We start from the raw sequence: 19,997 nt of genomic DNA, 5'->3' as shown, positions 1-19,997 counted from the left end.
AACAAGCACGCTGTCACGCGCGTACCGGCAAACGCGTACACGTCTTAGTCGACGACCGCCGGCACTCGCCCTCAGAACGCTGACGTGATGGAGAGCGGCAGCAGCGGCGAGCGAATTCGCCTTCGCGCTGCGTCTCTCCACAATGCGAACACAGCGCAGATTGCCTCCAAGATAGGGCGCGGCGCCCGCGCTGAGCCGCCGCAGCCGGAGAGGAAGAGGAAGATGCTCAGTAAACTGCCCCCTCCTCCCCTCTCCCTCCCCCTGTCGTAGCGCGCATACACCCTGCTCTGCCTCGGAGCTTCAGTTCTGGAATATAGCCAAAATGAGGTGTTTGACCCTCTGTGTTATATTATTCAAGCTACAACACGGTTGCCATGTTCATCACAGCTTTATTTGCTATCTTTGTGGTATTGCTCAATTTCTTTCATCCTAAATAGTTCAGGGAAACTTCTTTTTATTAGGTATAATCATTGTTTCATCTGACTCGAATTGTTCCCAAAAATTTTCAAATGAACTAATTATCAATTCGTTTCTACAAATATCCCTACGTTCCAACCCTCCAATTCTTGATCCATCCCGCGCTGTGGGTATGTCCCATGTCATGAAGGCTCATCATCATCATCACCATCGTAACATTGCCCCAGCTTAATTTCAGCCAACTGAACATCCCGTATTCACAAAGCACTTCGTGGGCTGAAAATTTTCGAAAGAATAGATGCCCACTCATTGCAATTGGGAATATATTTGTGAAGGCTGCCGGACAATGACAAGCAGCTCCTAATAAGAAACTTCTTTGTGGAATTGGTGACAGGTGCATTGCACGCATCTGTTGCAGTTATCATCATCATGTTTAGGATTATCATCATTAATTCATTAAAAGATGAAGGCTCCAGTGGACTCTACTCAGGATTCCGTCCAAGGTATGCGAAATGTGCTCAGCCGTGCTGTCCTCGAAAATTTGACCGTTGCGTCGTCATGTTTGTCATGCCGTTATCCGTGTTTTTACACCATTGTCGTCGTCCTACTCATCGTTATTGTCAGTGATTCAGTTATGTCATCGTCTCGCCATTGTTATTATGCCACTGTCATTATCATGACGTCGTTGTTGCAGGTATTGAAGCTGTCGAGCCATTATCGTAGTTCTCGTTGACATTTCTGTCCGGTTTAGCTGCCCCTATTTTGGTGAGCTCTAGGTTAACTATATACAGAAAAAAAAGATTGATTGCCCAACTTGCGGAGTATTCGCAAGAACGTTCTTTCGATTGGTTACCATCCTTGGCTAATATTGTCACGTGGTAGTGACTGTGCTGAACAAAGTAGCAAAACTGTAAATGATGAAACTAAATCTTTATTGGGTGAACTTGTGCCCTCAAAAGCAAGTTACGCTTGAAGCACAGCGATAGCGGCGAGCACAGTCGGCGATGGTTGGAAATCTTATCAGTGGGTCAAGCGCATCAGCTTTTATACATCAGTCGTCGAATGTTCCAGAGTAATCGCTGGGATCCGCGTGTCTTCCACAATGTTCGACACTATTCGCGTCGCGCACACAAGCAATCAGATTACACAAGGTTTGGTGACCAAGACAGAGGATGGAACCATCGATAACATTCCAGAAACTTCCGATACATGCAGGTGCGTCCTGCGCTGTGCGATAACATTTGTTAGGCGGCGAAACGTGGTCGCCCGATAAACAAGTACACGCGTAAACATGTTCACTGCGACTATAGGACGGTTTTTAACGCGATAGCGTTAAGGAGCTCGTGTCGCAGAAAAGCCGGTGTCGTCGGCGTCGGCGTCGGCGGCGTTGACCGTGAGCGATAAATCACGGCAGGCGCTTCATAAATAAAAAGCAACTTCCAAGATTGGCCTGGTGGGAATCGAACCCGGGTCTCCGGAGTGTGAGACGGAGACGCTACCACTCAGCCACGAGTTCGATGCTTCCAAGCGGTGCAAACGCGCCTCTAGTGAATGCGGTGTTGCCTTCGAAACGAGCCGTGGAAAGTTATACTGCGGTGTATATCGGTAATTATGAACATGTAACGTACAGAAGTCACAATTACACGAGTTGCGAAGTGCGTTTCCGCTGAATTTCTTCTGCGCTTTCCGCACACGCAGAGCCATCTTGCGGCAAACACAGAAGACCCCCTCCTCTCAATGTACGGCGCTGCCCCGACAGGAGGCGCGCCGCGCGCGCATTGGGACCGCTGCCAGGCGCGTCGCGGGACTCCCTCTCCCCTGACGACGCTTCGCCGTGCTTCCGGTTTAGATTACTATCTATCTCTCTGCGCGTGCCGATCACGACGTTTGGCTGGCGTAAACCGTTTCCCCTCCGAGACACCGAGTTCTTTGGTTCGTTTCTTTCGCTCAGGCGCACGTTTCGTTGCCGCGGCGAACGCTCCGTTGCTCGACGCTCACCGCGTGATAGGTGGGCGCTAAGTCCGATGCGGGGCGCATCGTAAGTGATCGCTGTGCCATAGCGCATTGTCTTATACCCCTTGGCGGGTCGACGGGAACGCTGTCGCGTCCCACTCTTGAAGGCGAAGCTTAAGTGTCCTCCAATTTTTTCTTCTTACGAACTTAGCCCAACAGTTTCCTTAAAACACCGTATCTGAAACCGCGGCCGTTGCACGTGTGAGAGAAGTTTCAACAATACCTAATTTTGGGCGAGTTGGTTCATCTTTACGGTTTTCATAAAAGCGCTAAAGACGAATACGAAATCGAAGGAATACATACGACGGGATTGGCGTTAATTCCAACTGGCGTTTATTACAAACGGTCATCTATTTATGCTCTGCGCATCATGTTATCATGCACTCTTTGTCATACACATAAAGATTGAAATGAATCATATCATATACACGATTGTAGGGTCAATCAGTTCAATTGTCTAGATATCTCGAAAGAAACGACACTTCTTTTTCTTGCAAAACCAAAGATGTACAGCTGACACAGCTGTCGCCTGCTTTCCTTATAAAATATGCCTCAACTATTTCTCTTTATGTTTTTGTGTTTCCTTTCCTCAGGAAGGTTACGTCACCAAACACGGGTGTGCATGCGCACTTTTTGCAGTGCTCAGCCAAGTGACTCCCGTATCCTTTTCTAACATCATTGTTGTGCTGTCTAGCCCTGTCATTGAAGCACTGGCCGGTTTGTGCGATATAAACTCGTCCACAATCTAAGGGTATTTGTGACACAACATCTGAAGTGCATTCGGTGTAATTGGTCTGGTGATTACTCTGACATCGCATGCGTTTCTGGTGCTTTGCCAGGCGCTGCCAGGCGCTTCGAGGTGCTGAAAAAAAAATTAGATTGACATTGTGTCGGTTTGCCACCTTTTTCAAATTATGTGAAACTTTATGGAGGTATGGGATTACAGGTACAGCTCTTTTGTCGTGATCTATGGTTGGGCACTCCCTTCCCCCTTTTAATTTTTGAAGCAATGCTTCAGACAGATGAAATGACAGACACTGGAAAACCAGCAAGCTTCAATTGGTCTACTTGGCTAGACATACTATGCTATGAAGCGACTACTAGTCGAAGATCCCTTCATGATGAGGTGCTCTGATGACGTTATCTGAGAGAGCAAGATGGTCTGGGATCTGTGGCCACAGCTTTCTCACCCGACGTTGAAGATTTATACTATTCTGTGACGCGAGAAGGATTTCTATGTGCTGTTCGTGAAAAAAATTGATGAAATGGGTGAACTGAAATTCCAGAACTTAGTATGCATGATCCGCGGCCGTTGCACGTGTGAGAGAAACCTTCTTTTAACCTTTTTTAAATTTTTTAACCTTGTTAGGATTTTACTTGGATTCGACTGCAATTAGTCGCAATGGCTGTTTTACATTCAACGCACAGGAATCTGTATTGGGTCGTCAATAGCTCCAATATTATGTGATAATTTTTAGCGCCCTTTGACAACCGCGTTAAGGCGAAATTAACTGGGAAATCAATCATTGGTGTATTTAGGTATGTCGACGACTATCTGATAGTCACCCGCCGTGGTTGCTCAGTGGCTATGGTGTTGGGCTGCTGAGCACGAGGTCGCGGGATCGAATCCCGGCCACGGCGGCCGCATTTCGATGGGGGCGAAATGCGAAAACACCCGTGTGCTTAGATTTAGGTGCACGTTAAAGAACCCCAGGTGGTCAAAATTTCCGGAGTCCGCCACTACGGCGTGCCTCATAATCAGAAAGTGGTTTTGGCACGTAAAACCCGAAATATTATTATTATCTGATAGTCCTTAACAATTCATTAGTCCTGTGTCTTGACGATGCTGTAGCAGATTGTTTAAAAATGTTCACGAAATTTTTCCAGGGGCTCAAGTTCACTTTTGAACTGCCTAATGACAACTGTATTCGATTTCTAGATCTTAAAAGTTTATGTTCCTCAGATGACCCTGTATCTGGAGAAATAATCCAAGATCAAAGAAAAGTGTTTTGCCTTGCGATTGCGCCCATTCGAAATTGATAAAGAGGGGCATAGCCGCCACATGCCTTTAGTGTTCTTTGCAAAATTCATGTGTTCACCAAATTGATAATAGTATGTCTATCCAAGTAGACAGATTGAAACTTGCTGGCTTTCCAGTGTCTCTCACTTCATCTGTCTGTGAAACATTGCTTCAAAAATTAAAACAGGGAAGAAAGTGCCGAACTAAAATCAGGGCAAAAGACCTGTACATATAATCCCATACCTCGATAAAGTTATATCATTAGAAGCCAACAAACACTGACACCAGGGACAACATAGGGGAAATTACTTGTGCTTAATAAATAAAACAAAGAAACGCTAAATTAATGGAAATTAAAGTCAATGAAAAAACAACTTGCCGCAGGTGGGAACAGAACCCACAACCTTCGCATTTCGCGGCTAACACTCTCAGGCTTATACTAGGACACATAAATACCCAAGAAAGTGGATGGGAAAACAGCGCCGCGGTAGCTCAATTGGTAGAGCATCGCACGCGAAATGCGAAAGTTGTGGGTCCGGTTCCCACCTCCGGCAAGTTGTTTTTTCATCCACTTATTCTTCATTAATTATCGTTTCATTATTTCATTTATTAAGCACAAGTAATTTCCTCTATGTTGTCCTTGGGGTCAGTGTTTGTTGGCTTCTTATGATATGACTAATAAAAATAGGGCCCCTCGGTTAACCTCCTTTCTTCTCGTTCATACCTCCATAGAGTTTCACGTAATTTGCAAAAGGTGGCAAACCGACACAATGTCAATCTAGTTTTTTTTCAGCACCTGGCAAATCGTCAGCAGTGTGTAACCTTCAAAACAAGAAGCACCAGAAACGCATGCGATGTCACACTAATCACCGGACCAATTACACCGAATGCACTTCAGATGTTGTGTATCAAATACCCTTAGATTGTGGACGCGTTTATATCGCACAAACCGGCCAGTGCTCCAATGACAGGGCTAGACAGCACAACAATGATGTTAGAAAAGGATACGGGAGTCACTTGGCTGAGCACTGCAAAAAGTGCGCATGCACACCCGTGTTTGGTGACGCAACCTTCCTGAGGAAAGGAAACACAAAAACATAAAGAGAAATAGTTGAGGCATATTTTTTAAGGAAAGCAGGCGACAGCTGTGTCAGCTGTACATCTTTGGTTTTGCAAGAAAAAGAAGTGTCGTTTCTTTCGAGATATCTAGACAATTGAGCTGATTGACCCTACAATCGTGTTTATGATATGATTCATTTCGATCTTTGTGTGTATGAAAATGAGTGCATGATGTACATGATGCGCAGAGCATAAATAGATGACCGTTTGTAATAAACGCCAAATGGAAGTAGCGACAGTCCTGTCGTATGTGTTCGTTCGAGTTCGTCTTTGTCTTTAGCGCTTTTGTATGAAAACTGTCGAGAGAAGTTTGTTTCGACCACACGCGTTACATGCATGCGTGCTCTCCTGCGGAGAAGTTGCGCGATTCTCGCACCAACGTCGAGTTATCCGCTCTTAAAATGAGCCGCTAAATTCATCCAAGTTTCAGTTCACAGTTTCTTAAAAGCCCTTCTCTAGCATCTAGGCGCAATCGTAACTGGAACACTGAAGTACCTATCAGCAAATTTTGGGGACCGATATCTCAAAAGTATCCCGAAGTGGTGCAAGTGAGGGTTTCTACTAAGCCCAAAGAACCTGTCTATACACTGCTCGGCTGCTCGGCTTCAATTTTGCAATTGACACATGTTTCCGACTGCTAATAATTAAAACCTAGTTAGTAATATTTTTTTAAATTCGCTACGTGGACATTGTGATTGATCGCGGGGACAATTTACGCCTCTTCCAGAAATGCACTTGAGAGAGCAAAACATCGTTGTGTGTCACAGGCGATAAAAAAGAACATTCCTTCGAACTAAAGGAAAAAGGAAGAAAAGCACGGGTGGCATACGGCTAAGCCGTTGTTACCAGCCGCTTTCACGCGCCAAGGTATTCGCTGTAATGCAATAATTTATGCTCGTAAGCCACAGCCTTCACCGAAAGTGCTCCTGAATTCTGTTGCCATTTGCGCGGAACGCTTTTTTGCTCGTTCGCACATGAAAGGATTTTGCTGCGTAGTCCCTCGCTTATGGACAGCACCTGAGTAGCGAAGCGAGGACGAAGAAGCACTGACGGCGCGAGGCACTTGCCGCCCCCTGCAGCCGGGCCCTCCCACCAGATGCGCCGGGCGGATCGCAGCAGCATGGCCACCGGTCGTTCGCCAGCGCTGGAGCGCATCTGCAAGGAGCTGGAAGACATCCGCCGCGACCCCCCGGCCAACTGCACGGCGGGTCCGGTAGACCCCACGGACCTGTTCAAGTGGCAGGCCACCATCCAGGGGCCCGCGGGAAGTCCGTTCGAAGGGGGCACCTTCAAGCTGTGCATCATCTTCCCCGCCGATTACCCATTTCGGCCGCCTCAGGTAACGGTTTGCTATGGCGTCTCGGGGCAGCTTGGGGAGACGTCGCGATAACGTCGCGCTTGATGAGCGTCTAGAGGAATAGCGCCCGCAGGAATGGGGATAGAAGAAGACGAGGAAAGACGCTGACAACGCTGCGTGTCTTTTTTTTTATTTTGTGTCTTCTTTCGTCGCTGTATACCTGTGTGCGCTATTCCTCTATACAGTCGCGAACTATACCAGTAAGGCCACCACGTCACACTGGTTGACACCCATTCGGCTTTTTCTTTATAAATTCGAAGCGCACATCAGAAAGCGAGGTCTTACGGCTGCGGGAGATCGAGTTATCCGATACATTTGGATCAACTAGGTGACTTGGGAAACGCGGTCTGGCGCGACTGAGGGAAGGGGGGAGGGGGGAGGGGGGGTCAGCCACGATTAACCAACATTCATTAGCGTGGGGGCCGAGTATACAGACTCACCAGCCTGCTGATTCGGAATTGCGCTCATAAACTGCTGAATCCTTATTTTATTAGAAGAACCATTTTCGCTCATCAGCAGTGTGTTCTTGCTCATCAGTGTACATCGTTCACCACTCGTGCCACTGTCAGTCGTCTGAATGTGCTACTATGGATGCTTTGTCGTCAAACGATGCCGCTTTATGATATGCAGCGTTACGAAAAAAAAATCTTGCTGAAGGAACTACTTTGGTCAAAAGGGCCACCAAATTCATTATTTTCATACTTCTATATTTTAGAAACATTAAAGCGACTGTTTTAAGTTTCGATACAGCCACGTTACATCTGAACTTTGTCATTGACCGCAACACCGTACTTCATACTACTGTACGTCATGCATTTTCCTGGCACTCCTTGGACATTCTTGCACGAAAAAAACAACAACCATATAATATCATTATTATTAACCAAACATGCAATCATGACACTTTTTCTTTGCACTGAAACGAAAGTGAACATGGCAGACGGAGCAGCTATATACCGAGAGTATTTCTTATGTTGGACGCTCTTAAAGCCACAAAATTTACTCAAATTACGTCACTACAGATGAATTATCTGCCCGGACGCATATTATTTGCAATAAATAGTAAAGCCATTTATTCACTCATCAAATTACATACATGATTAATTCGGGGAAAATAAGACATCCACTGAATTGTAGCACCGCCGCCTTTCTGGGGCAGACGCTCTACCATCTGAGCTAACCAGGCGGTTAGGGGGTGGTAGGGCGAAGTCTAATTTCTCAACAATTCGAAGCAAAGGCAAGAGTTTGACGTAATAGTTCTGAGGAAATCTGCAAGGTGGAGAGAAGTAATTAATCATTAATTACTTCTCTCCACCTTGCGGGTTTTAGCAGAACTATTACGTATATACATGATATTAGCTTCGTAATTACAAATTTCACGGCACACGGATAGTGGAAAGGAGAAAGCAATCTTCATAAAAGTATTGTTACGCGTTTTTGCGTTTCGACGGGGCCACGAACGTCGGAATGACTAGCGTCACCTTATTCGTTCAATTTACCCGATTACACAAGCGGCACCGCGGAGTGCGTGTCTCGGTCTAACCAGCTGTGCGGCGTAAAAAGCGCGGCATAAAATGCAGCTGCCACCGCACTTTCTACTCCCGACGAGCCGATTGCGATTGGCGTTTTGCGCAACTCCGCATTGCACGCATAGTCACTTCGGCGGCAGGGGCGCGATAAACCGTTTGTCGCGTGGTATGGCGAAACCTTACTTTACGCCGCCATTACTATACGTCGTAGGGGAGTTGCACCGCGAGCCGCAGTGCGCCGTGCACCGTGCGTAATTAGGCCAATTTAATGAACGAATAATTTGACAGAATAATTTCGGTTTCGTGGCCATACTTAAATGCGCGAACTCGGACCTTCACTTCTACGACGACTGCCATCAAATTTTCATTTTAAACGTGGGCGGCAAACTGGGTAATCAGTAAGTTAATTAGTGAATGGATTGATATGGTGCTTATTGCAAGTGACGACCGCATGAGTGGATAATTCATTTGCATAGAGACGTAATTCAAATGAATTTTGTATTTTTTTTAGGTGTTCGGCATGAAAAAGCACACTCTGTGTATCATGAATCTGCTTAGATCCCGCGCTGTATATAGGAAAGGCAGCATTGTTTCTTTCTGTAAAACGAAATCAATTATGAAAATGTTACCTTTGCAACGATGACTTCACAGCAACCACTCTCTCTATACTGCTTTTATGCTATTTAAGGAAGGTGCAATTTCTAGTTGTCTAACCTTTGCGTTGTATCTTTAATAGGAATACTAGTTTGCTAGCATAAATTGCCACTGAATGTATTTTGCGCAAAATATGGCAGCGTCGTATTTGCCTTACTCAAAGGAGCCTAAAGTATGCGCGCATATCGCAGAAACGTTAGTGTAAAGAAATGGATTCTTGCTTCAAGGCTAAAGCATGCGAGGTAATAAAGGCCGCTATAATGCGAACAGTAGCTACGCGGCTTCGTGGGGAGGGGGGGGGGGGGGGCTTGTTCACAGTATCTAGATGGAAGCACGTTCGCTGTTCTTTCGCCCCCTAATTTTGATCCTAGCTCACGCCCCCGTGATGACAGAAAATAAATATAAGTATTGAGTTTAACGCCCCAAAACAACTCGCAGGCTATGAGAAACGCCATGCTCGGGGCTCCGATAAACGTGCATCTAAACCTAAACACACGAGAGTTTCGTCACCCCGATCCCACAAGAATGTCACAGATCGAACCTGCTACTACGTTCGTAACAGCAAGACGCCATAACCGCTGAATCGTCGCGGCGGGTACGTGATAAGACTGCGAAAACAAATGCATTTCCCGTTTAGAGCCGCCAGCGGCAAAAAAAAAAAAAAAAAACGTTATCGTGTTGAAGCTGCCGAAAGTTTTGGTACTGTAATTTCCGTCATTTCAAGCGCTGAAAAGTAGCCTGGAAATATTAAATTGACAAGAAACTGACCTAAGCATCCCAGAGATTGAGGAAAACAAATAATGAATGTTTAAGTGCGTGTAACCAACTAGCCTCACAGCAAATATGTTATTGTTATGTGGTCATGTTACCTGGAATTACAATTACAAAATACGGTACACATACAGTTAACTTACCCTTTGCAACAAAACTTGATCTAGTTGATCTGTAGACCCATCACATCATTCTTCAATGGTGGGCGCGCCTCACGTGATTAAAAATTGGAGGACGCTTAAGCTTCGCCTTCAAGAGTTGGACGCGACAGCGTTCCCGTCGACCCGCCAAGGGGTATAAGACAATGCGCTACGCACAGCAATCACTTACGATGCGCCCCGCATCGGACTTAGCGCCCACCTATCACGCGGTGAACGTCGAGCAACGCAGCGTTCGGCGCGACAACGAAACGTGCGCCTGAGCGAACGAAACGAACCAAAGAACTCGGTGTCTCGGAGGGAAAACGATCTACGCGAACGATCACGCCAAACGTCGTGATCGGCACGGGCAGAGAGATAGTAATCTAAACCGGAAGCACGGCGAAGCGTCGTCAGGGGAGAGGGAGTCCCGCGACGCGCCTGGCAGCGGTCCCAATGCGCGCGCGGCGCGCCTCCTGTCGGGGCAGCGCCGTACATTGAGAGGAGGGGGTCTTCTGTGTTTGCCGCAAGATGGCTCTGCGTGTGCGGAAAGCGCAAAAGAAATGCAGCGGAAACGCACTTCGCAACTCGTGTAATTGTGACTTCTGTACGTTACATGTTCATAATTACCGATATACACCGCAGTATAACTTTCCACGGCTGGTTTCGAAGGCAACACCGCATTCACTAGAGGCGCGTTTGCACCGCTTGGAAGCATCGAACTCGTGGCTGAGTGGTAGCGTCTCTGTCTCACACTCCGGAGACCTGGGTTCGATTCCCACCGGGCCAATCTTGGAAGTTGCTTTTTATTTATGAAGAGCCTGCCGTGATTTATCGCTCACGGTCAACGCCGCCGACGCCGACACCCGACGCCGACGACACCGGCTTTTCTGCGACACGAGCTCCTTAACGCTATCGCGTTAAAATGTTCGCCTATAGTTATCGGTAGGGGTGTGCGAATATTCTAAACTTTAGAATAACGAATTGAATATTGTCCTATTGTACATTGAATGTAATAATCACTATTTGATTCGGTACTAGAAACTCCGAATAAGTTTCGAATAGATTTCGTATACTTCAAAGGTTCTACTGTACCAATCAAACATGAATGTTAAGCGAAAAATGTGATAACTTTCATCCCATCCACGCTGAACATAAGGTATACTGAAGCACGCTGCGTCGCTCAAGCAACCAGACTTTTCTGACTAAACACGGTACCTGTAAACAAAAATTTTCAGATACAGCATTCGGCGGCAGTTGGCATTGTCTGTCATCACATTAAATATGAACACATTTCATTGAAATATACTTGATCGAGTAGGGGCACCATCTGCTGCGGCCATATATGAACTATAGAGAAAACCATGTTTTCTTTTGTTCGTTTTTTCTCTCTGCCATTGGTGCAGATGGCTGACTTCTCCGATTTGTGTGCTAAGTTCACAGATATTCATTAGCCACCAAGGCTGCCTTTCTAATCGTTGTATGATAATGCTTGACTGTACACGCTGAACAGCCCCGAGTTTACCAAGAAAACTGCTTAGTTGCTGTTAATGTTCCCTTTGTTGTTTTAATAAAGTATCCTGTTTAATGTGGAGCGTAATTACAAACTTTATAATGTTGTGAATACCAGGATGTGAAGAATATTTTATTAATGGTGAGAAGTCGGTGCCTTATTAAGGAAACTATTAAAAAATATTCGATATTCAGTTTGCTTTTGCGCTATTCGATTTGGAGCACGCCTCTGCGGCGTATCATAAAAAGCCTGCTGTCCAGTTCTAGGATGTAGAAAAAAAAAACAGGAAACTTCAGCAATTCCCCAAGCTGTGAACTCGTTTACTGCGACAGCACTAGGTTCTCACTGAGGACCCCGCCATCGTCTCACGAACAACTTTCTTTTGCCACGTGTTGCCCATTGTGGCCTCTGAGATAGTCGCAGCACAGAGGCCACCACTCTCTAGGTGCGTGTGGCGCGCAAAACCCCGCGCAAATTTCCAACCACGAGCGCTGCGCGATAGCTCAGTGGTCAGCGCGATAGCTCAGTGGTCAGCGCGTCATGTTTCCAACTGCACATTGCGCCATTCGGCCGAATCCGAAAAATTGCTGATAACTATAATGTGAGGGGGCACTGACGGGTCATGAGGCATGCAAACAACATTTTCATAAGGTTTAATTATCGGGATTTGGGCTCATTTCGCTGGCGGTGAAGGGCAAAGTCTCGTTTTCCTTCTTCACTTGAGGATAAGGAGGTGGCCTGACGTCGACGAAAACGGCGTAATGCAAAGGGCGGACAGATTCCAACTCTGTTTCGAGCTCTTTACTGCTGTCGCAGTAATAATGCCCCAGCACGACACCATTAAGTATAAATTTCCGCTCTCACAAAACTACCAAAGCTATCAGAGCAACTTGACACTTCAACTTCGAGCAGGACAGCAACTAACACTGATATTCTCGACACTCAAGTTAAAATCTGGGGTTGTACGTGCCAAAACTATGATTTCATTTTGAGGGGCGCAGTAGTAGGCGCGGCACTCCACGTTTCTGTTTATTTTATTTTTTTTTACATCTGTGGGGCTTTTTTAACGCGCACCCAATGCTCGGTACACGAGCGTTTTTGCATTCGAGCCCAATAGCGCTACGTCATAGCCACTGAGCTGTCCCGGCGGGTATATTCTCGGCATCGCATTGTTCTTGTGTTCAATGCAGCTAAAATAATTTCTTGTTGCTAGTCGAAAAGAGTTTCAGCTTGCTTTGTGCAATAATTCGATATCTTCGCTATCAGGGAGAATACGACAAAATTCTAATGAAACATCGTGCAGCGATATTGCGTTTCAAACTGCACAAGTGGAGCATTCAGAAGCATCGCCGTCTGCTATCTCCTTCGCCACAGAAGTATGGCCCTTTGCATAGGCGTGTCATCCCCGCTCATTTCCGCGGGCAGGTTCTGCAGTCGAACGAAAACGTACACACGTCTTCGCCGTGCTCGAAGAAATTTGGTTCAACTTGCGCAGTGGTGAGCAGACAGTGTTACAATGAACGCATTACTGCGGCTGGATTATTCGAATAAAGTAAGTGCCCACATCATCTCGGTAGCGATTTGTTTGGATATTTGGACAAAGTAATGTGAGGATGTTTAGGGCACCTATATTACATATCACTGTGCAACGATCGTGCTTATTGACTCTTCTCTGGAGAATCCATTAATCTTTTTTTATTTCTCGATCTGCATTTGTTTATAATGATAACGGGTCCATCTATCGAATAACTATACCAAGTTATGCAAAGTACTCGTGTGTGATCAAAATTTTTCGTCAACTATAAAAAGAGAGAAGCAAAAGGAAACATTCTCGCTTTATAATCTCGCAACCAAACACAAGCAAAATCCGTTGGCAGTCGCTTGATCTTGGCATGAAATTGTCTTTCCCGCGCAACTAACATATCGAAGAGTGCGAGTGACGTTCTGCAAGCAGGAAGGAAATCTGGTGTTTTATGTTTGTCAATGTGCATGGCGTACGTGCACAATGAGATACAAGGTTGTGTACTCTGCTTTATGACGTCATGCTATTTGGACCGAAATTTCCACTTTCGATCCCGATGTGACGAAAACGGTGCCGTCAAAATCACTGTGGCTTACTCGGGAACATCCCCATCAGATTCTATGGCAGTCAGGCAAGGTAGCATGACGTCATGGATCGAAATGCACAGGCCTTATGTTATCTAGGAGGCGCTGAACCAGTCCCCACTAGCTTTTTTTCTTCCATCTTTTAGCTCATTCGGGCGTATTGTTGCACATTTGGTTTGGCCGCCTAAATCCACCCTAAGAAAGCAGTGGCTAGGAACGTGGGCGGCAGCTCCCGCTTGGCTCTCTATCACCCACTGCAGGAGTATTTAGATTAGTAGATTACAGAGCAATGATGCGCGCAACCACTGCCGTTATAGAACCGTCTTTACCGGAGGCAGTCCTTATAATTGTCTCTCATCCTAGCTACCCCTACATCGGCTCCTAAACGCGTAGGCATGCGCCATACGTCGTGAGAGTTCAGAAATAAGTTTTGTCAATTCATCAACCCACGCGCGGCTGCTTAAATTGTTTACGGCCATGAGCCTCCCCATTATTATCAGTAATCGGAGCACCTTAAATGGTAAACTGTGCAGTGCAACACAGAAAATAGAGCTGCTGATATATTGGAAAAAAGAAAAGGAATAACAGAAGCACTTTGAAAAGATAGTAAGCAGTAAAAGCAATAAAACAAATAGGGTACAGCGTGATCACTACCAGTTTGAGTGCACGCGATGAGACGTTCTCAGAAGGTTCAGTGACCTCTCCGTCTAGTCTGTAGGTACAATGGCGTATGCTGAGCCGAACAGCCATGGGCCTGCCCCTTGTCCTAAAGTCTGACACTGCCGAGATTTTCGCAGTTGTCTTAAAGGGCACATTGTTCATTTCAATGTAGATTAAGGTTTAGAATTTGTTTCTTGCTGAGTGGCTGCGGAAATCTCGGCACGTCAGGCCGATATCTAGGATGTTCTCCTTATATACTTGCTATTTTTTTTCGTTTCCTTTTCTGCTTTGCAGGTGAAATTCCTGACCAAGATCTATCACCCTAACATCGGCTGGAACGGCAACATTTGCCTGAATGTGCTCGCGTCGCAGTGGACGCCGGCTTTGTCCATCGCGAAGGTTCTCATCTCCATTTGCTGGCTGATGCGCAACCCGAATGCCAGTGACCCGCTCGTAAACAGCGTGGCTACTCTCTACCGAAACAATCGCGTCCAATACGACATCACGGCGCGCGAGTGGACCGAGATGCACGCCTCGAAGAAATGACGGACATCTGCCCCCTTCCATGGCCTTGTCCTCTGAGCCATGCCCCGGTGTCGCATGGAGCCTTTTAAACACCCCCTTTTCCTTTCTCCTCACAGCCAGACACTTCAGCATAAACAAACTTTCAGCTGTCATATTTGCAATTATATTCATTCCTGTAGTTAGTGCACATACACACATACACTTATATATATATATATATATATATATATATATATATATATATATATATATATATATATATATATAGATAGATAGATAAATATATATCATCAGCCTGGTTACGCCCACTGCAGGGCAAAGGCCCCTCCGATACTTCACCAACTGCCCCGGTCATGTACTAATTGTGGTGATGTTGTCCGTGCAAACTTCCTAATGTCAACCGCCCACCCTAACTTTCTGCCGCCCCTTGCTACGCTTCTCTTCCCTTGGAATCCAGTCCGTAACCCTCAATGACCATCGGTTATCTTCCCTCCTCATTACATGTCCTGCCCATGCCCATTTCTTTTTCTTGATTTCAACTAAGATGTCATTAACCCGCGTTTGTTCCCTCACCCAATCTGCTCTTTTCTTATCCCTTAACGTTACACCCATCATTTTTCTTTCCATAGCTCGTTGCGTCGTCCTCAATTTAAGCAGAACCCTTTTCATAACCCTCCAGGTTTCTGCCCTATACTGGTAAGAGACAGCTATTATACACTTTCCTCTTGAGGGATAGTGGCAACCTGCTGTTCATGATTTGAGAATGCCTGCCAAACGCACCCCAGCCCATTCTTATTCTTCTGATTATTTCAGTCTCATGATCGGGATCCGTGGTCACTACCTGCCCTAAGTACATGTATTCCCTTACCACTTCCAGTGCCTCGCTACCTATCGTAAACTGCTGTTCTCTTCCGAGATTGTTAAACATTACTTTAGTTTTCTGCATAATAATTTTTAGACCCACCCTTCCACTTTGCCTCTCCAGGTCAGGGAGCATGCATTGCAATTGGTCTCCTGAGTTACTACGCAAGGCAATATCATCAGCAAATCGCAAGTTACTAAGGTATTCTCCATTAACTTTTATCCCCAATTCTTCCCACTCCAGGTCTCTGAATACCTCCTGTAAACACGCTGTGAATAGCATTGGAGAGATCGTATCTCCCTGTCTGACGCCTGTCTTTATTGGGATTTTGCTGCTTCCTTTATGGAGGACTACGGTGGCTGTGGAGCCGCTATAGATATCTTTCAGTATTTTTATATATGGCTCGTCTACACCCTGATTCCGTAATGGCTCCATGGCTGTTGAGGTTTCGACTGAATCAAACGCTTTCTCGTAATCAATGAAAGCTATATATAAGGGTTGGTTATGTTCAGCACATTTCTGTATCACATGATTGATAGTGTGAATAGGTCTATTGTTGAGTAGGCTTTACGGAATCCTGCCTGGTCCTCTGGTTGACAGAAGTCTAAGGTGTTCCTGATTCTGTTTCGATTACCTTGGTAAATACTTTGTAGGCAATGGAGAGCAAGCCACACAGCCTCACAGGCCTCACAGCACACATATAATACACATATACGCTTCAAGAATTATGCCTTAAGGGCAAGCCTTCATCGCAATAAAAAAAAAAGACAGCAAGCTGATCGTTCTACAATTTTTCAAGTCTTTGGCGTCCCCTTTCTTATGGATTAGGATTATGTTAGCGTTCTTCCAAGATTCCGGTACACTTGAGGTCATGAGGCATTGCGTATACAGGGTGCCCAGTTTCTCTGGAACAATCTGCCCACCATCCTCCAACAAATCTGCTGTTACCTGATCCTCCCCAGCTGCCTTCCCCCTTTGCGTAGCTCCCAAGGCGTTCTTTACTTCTTCCGGCGTTACTTGTGGGATTTCAAATTCCTCTAGACTATTCTCTCTCACATTATCGTGGTGGGTGCTACTGGTACTGTATAAATATCTATAGAACTCCTCAGCCACTTGAACTATCTCATCCATATTAGTAATGATATTGCCGGCTTTGTCTCTTAACGCATACATCTGATTCTTGCCAGTTCCTAGTTTCTTCTTCACTGCTTTTAGGCTTCCTCCGTTCCTGAGAGCACGTTCAATTCTATCCATATTATAGTTCCTCATGCCAGCTGTCTTGCGCTCGTTGATTAACTTCGACAGTTCTGCCAGTTCTATTCTAGCTGTAGGGTAGGGTTAGAGTATTTGATACATTGGCGTTTCTTGATCAGATCTTCCGTCGCCTGCGATAGCTTACTGGTAGTCTGTCTAACGGAGTTACCACCGACTTCGATATATATATATATATATATATATATATATATATATATATATATATATATATATATATATATATATATATATATATATATATATATATATATATGTGTGTGTGTGTGTGTGTGTGTTCTACTTACATTTTTAACAAAAGGCCTTTTCATGCATTGAAGCTCCAACGTTCTTGGAACACCGATGCATTTCCTCGCAAACTTTAGGAACGCATACCTCGAAACCAGGTGTCATCTTCACAATTCGTTCCAAGTGTATATGATCTTAAAGGTCACTGGCTGCCATTAAGAAATTACAATATGTGGCGTAAAGGAATTAGGTTAGAGCTCAATTAGAAAAATAAAGCTTATTTAGTCGAAAATCATAAGCCATTCCAAGCTGGCAAGGTGAATCACCAGCGAGGCATCGGAGCCAGCTGTGGAAGACGACGACAAAGGAGCGAGCGATATATTGTGGTCAACTTGTTTTATCTCAAAATTCGTAGCAATATATGTTCTTTTTTTTTATTTCTAAAGCACATTTCGTTACTCGCACGCTCACTTTTCAAATTTAGTTTTCTTTTAATTCTAAACATACAGAAAACCGGCTGCTTCTCGGCCAATCCCCGTAGTGGGTGTGCGCCAGCGTTTCGAAAAAAAAAGAAGATTTGGAACGGAAATCACCGCACCGACTGGCAGTGGAATTTTTACTTGCACAGTTGTGGTCTGGTGGTATCTCCTCTATGCTACCTCTGCAATGAACCGGAATCTATAGATCATTTCTGATAATCATGTCGGCGGTTTTCTACTCATCGAAAGCTATGTCCAGAAATTCCACTTCAAAATTTAGGATTGCCTTTAAGCAGTACTGTTTACTCCCCCTTGGAGCAACAGTATTGGGATATAGCCACATAAACGTTTGCCTGGCCATTTATAACTTCCTATATGGCACAAAAAGAATACCTTGCTAGTAGTTCTTAGTTTCAACAATTGATTTACTTCTACTTCAGTTTAGAAAATTAAAAAGGAAAAGCACAAATTCACAGTTTAAATCTTACTATTATTATTCATAATTTAACTTACGCAAGTTTAAGTACATCCTTTTTTTTAGTCTCTTTTCATTTTTTCTTTAGTATTCCTATCAACGCAAGGCTTACTATAGTATTGATCAATACTTTATCTCACGTATTCGCAGTTTATTTTTCATCTTGGATTACATATTTATTTTCCTTCTTTGTGTTATTTATTTATTAACCAATTTCTTTTATTTATTGAATCATACTACCACCTGATTCGTGGCCTATCCCCCATAGTGGGTTTGTGCCATTAATTGAATCATCATCATCATCATCATCATCATCACCATCATCATCATCAGTGCCGTCAGCGCCAACGAAGAGCGAGGCGCAGTATGGGAACTATGGCAGCGAGGCTCGCCAACGAGGCAGCTGTGGTAGAAGACGACGACGAACGCACAAGCAGTGGCACTAGCCATCGTTCATGATGATAGTTTTTGCTCACACACATTTGTTGACGGACACAAAAAATATGCACGGAGGCGGTGAGGTCGTCGTGCGCAGTAAGCTTGCACGGTATTGGGCGGCATCGATTAGAATTAACATTTGCTTACGCGCGGGGAGCAACCTCCTTACCGAAACGAGTAATAAATATTCACATACTCTGGAGGTGGCAGCCCGCACCGGTCAGTTCATTTCTTCTACACAAGCAAGGCACTTACTGTGGGGAAATCGGCCAAGGTGAAGGAAAGAATATATATTTCTTCATCATGCCTATCTTGCTTTAAGCATTTTACCTGATAGCATATACCTACTGCTGAACAACGCCATTTCATTATTATGCCTACATTTCTAAATAAATGTCGATGTGATTAATAAATGTTCTTGGGTTTTACGTGCCAAAACCACAATCTCATTATGAGGTACGTAATAGGGGGGGGGGGCAGTTCGGATTAATTGCAACCACTTTGGGCTATTTAACGTGTACGCAATGCACATTACACGGTATGTTTTTAGTTACTCTTAGATATCAATAATTTCTGGCTTTATTATTCTCATTACTTTTGTTACAGCTAGCCGCGTGTGCGTTGCGTGTGCGTGCGCGTGCGTGCGTGCGTGCGTGCGTGTGCGCGTGTGTGTGCGCGTGTGCGTGTGTGCGTGTGTGCGTGCGTGTGTGTGTGTGTGTGTGTGTGTGTGTGTGTGTGTGCGTGCGTGCGTGCGTGCGTGCATGCGCGCGCAGCATGTTCTCATGGTTCAGTGCCCACTTGGCTCACGCCAGTCCATGCCCGCTAGATGAGCCCTCGCTGCTCCTGAGGCTCTCAACTGGGGAGCTATGCTGTAGGCCAGAGTTCGGCCAGAGTTCGGCCCACGCGCGAGTTCTAGCGAGTTCGTAGAACGGTGATTAGTGAAATAAGATAGTGCGGAGAGTGCGAAAGCAGCAGTGAATAAAATAGGCTGCAAGGACGTGGAGTTGGTGCCACAAATGCATCATAAAACCTGTAGCCCATTCTGATTTTTGTTTTGAAATACATTTAAAACTCTCAAATGCTTTTACGAGACAACCGCTGTACTGATATGAATAAGTTTTGTTGCATTAAGGATCTAAAGCTAAATTCTATTTACTTCATGGAGCGAAATTTCAATTTCTGACTTTCCATTTTCTAAAAATATTGCCGACAACTGTTGAGTTAAAGAAACAGACGCACAAACTTTAACGTGTATAAGTTTGCGCCGAAAATAGATAACGCAGTCCTGTAAAGTGCATCCGCTAGGGCATTTGAAGCGTACAAATTGGATATATGAAGTTATAGCGCACGTGGAACTCTTTCAATGTTTCCAAACATCTTGCTAAAGTCATCGTAAAAAAATAGTGGTACATTGTAGAGGGG

General features: G+C 45.1%; 1 protein-coding gene across 1 annotated transcript; it reads left to right on the top strand.

Annotated features, from left to right (window-relative positions):
- The first annotated feature begins 863 nt into the window (after nt 1–863).
- On the top strand, nt 864–14,973 carry LOC135906719 (uncharacterized). Its single transcript, XM_065438307.1, has 3 exons — nt 864–920; nt 6,649–6,908; nt 14,591–14,973. The coding sequence occupies exons 1-3, from the start codon at nt 881–883 to the stop codon at nt 14,840–14,842; spliced, it is 552 nt and encodes a 183-aa protein (XP_065294379.1). The 5' UTR covers nt 864–880; the 3' UTR covers nt 14,843–14,973.
- The last annotated feature ends 5,024 nt before the right edge of the window (nt 14,974–19,997 follow it).

Source organism: Dermacentor albipictus, chromosome 1 (genome assembly GCF_038994185.2).
Source record: "Dermacentor albipictus isolate Rhodes 1998 colony chromosome 1, USDA_Dalb.pri_finalv2, whole genome shotgun sequence".
Classification (NCBI taxonomy): Eukaryota; Metazoa; Arthropoda; class Arachnida; order Ixodida; family Ixodidae; genus Dermacentor; species Dermacentor albipictus.
The sequence above is the reverse complement of the archived record's forward strand: the minus strand, read 5'-3'. Positions and strand labels throughout refer to the sequence as shown.

Excerpts from the sequence above, each read along its gene's own strand:
- LOC135906719 (XM_065438307.1), top strand. The coding sequence starts at position 881 with ATGAAGGCTCCAGTGGACTCTACTCAGGATTCCGTCCAAG. Across the intron at positions 921-6,648 it reads TACTCAGGATTCCGTCCAAG|CCGGGCCCTCCCACCAGATG; the intron begins GTATGCGAAATG and ends CGCCCCCTGCAG. Across the intron at positions 6,909-14,590 it reads ACCCATTTCGGCCGCCTCAG|GTGAAATTCCTGACCAAGAT; the intron begins GTAACGGTTTGC and ends TCTGCTTTGCAG.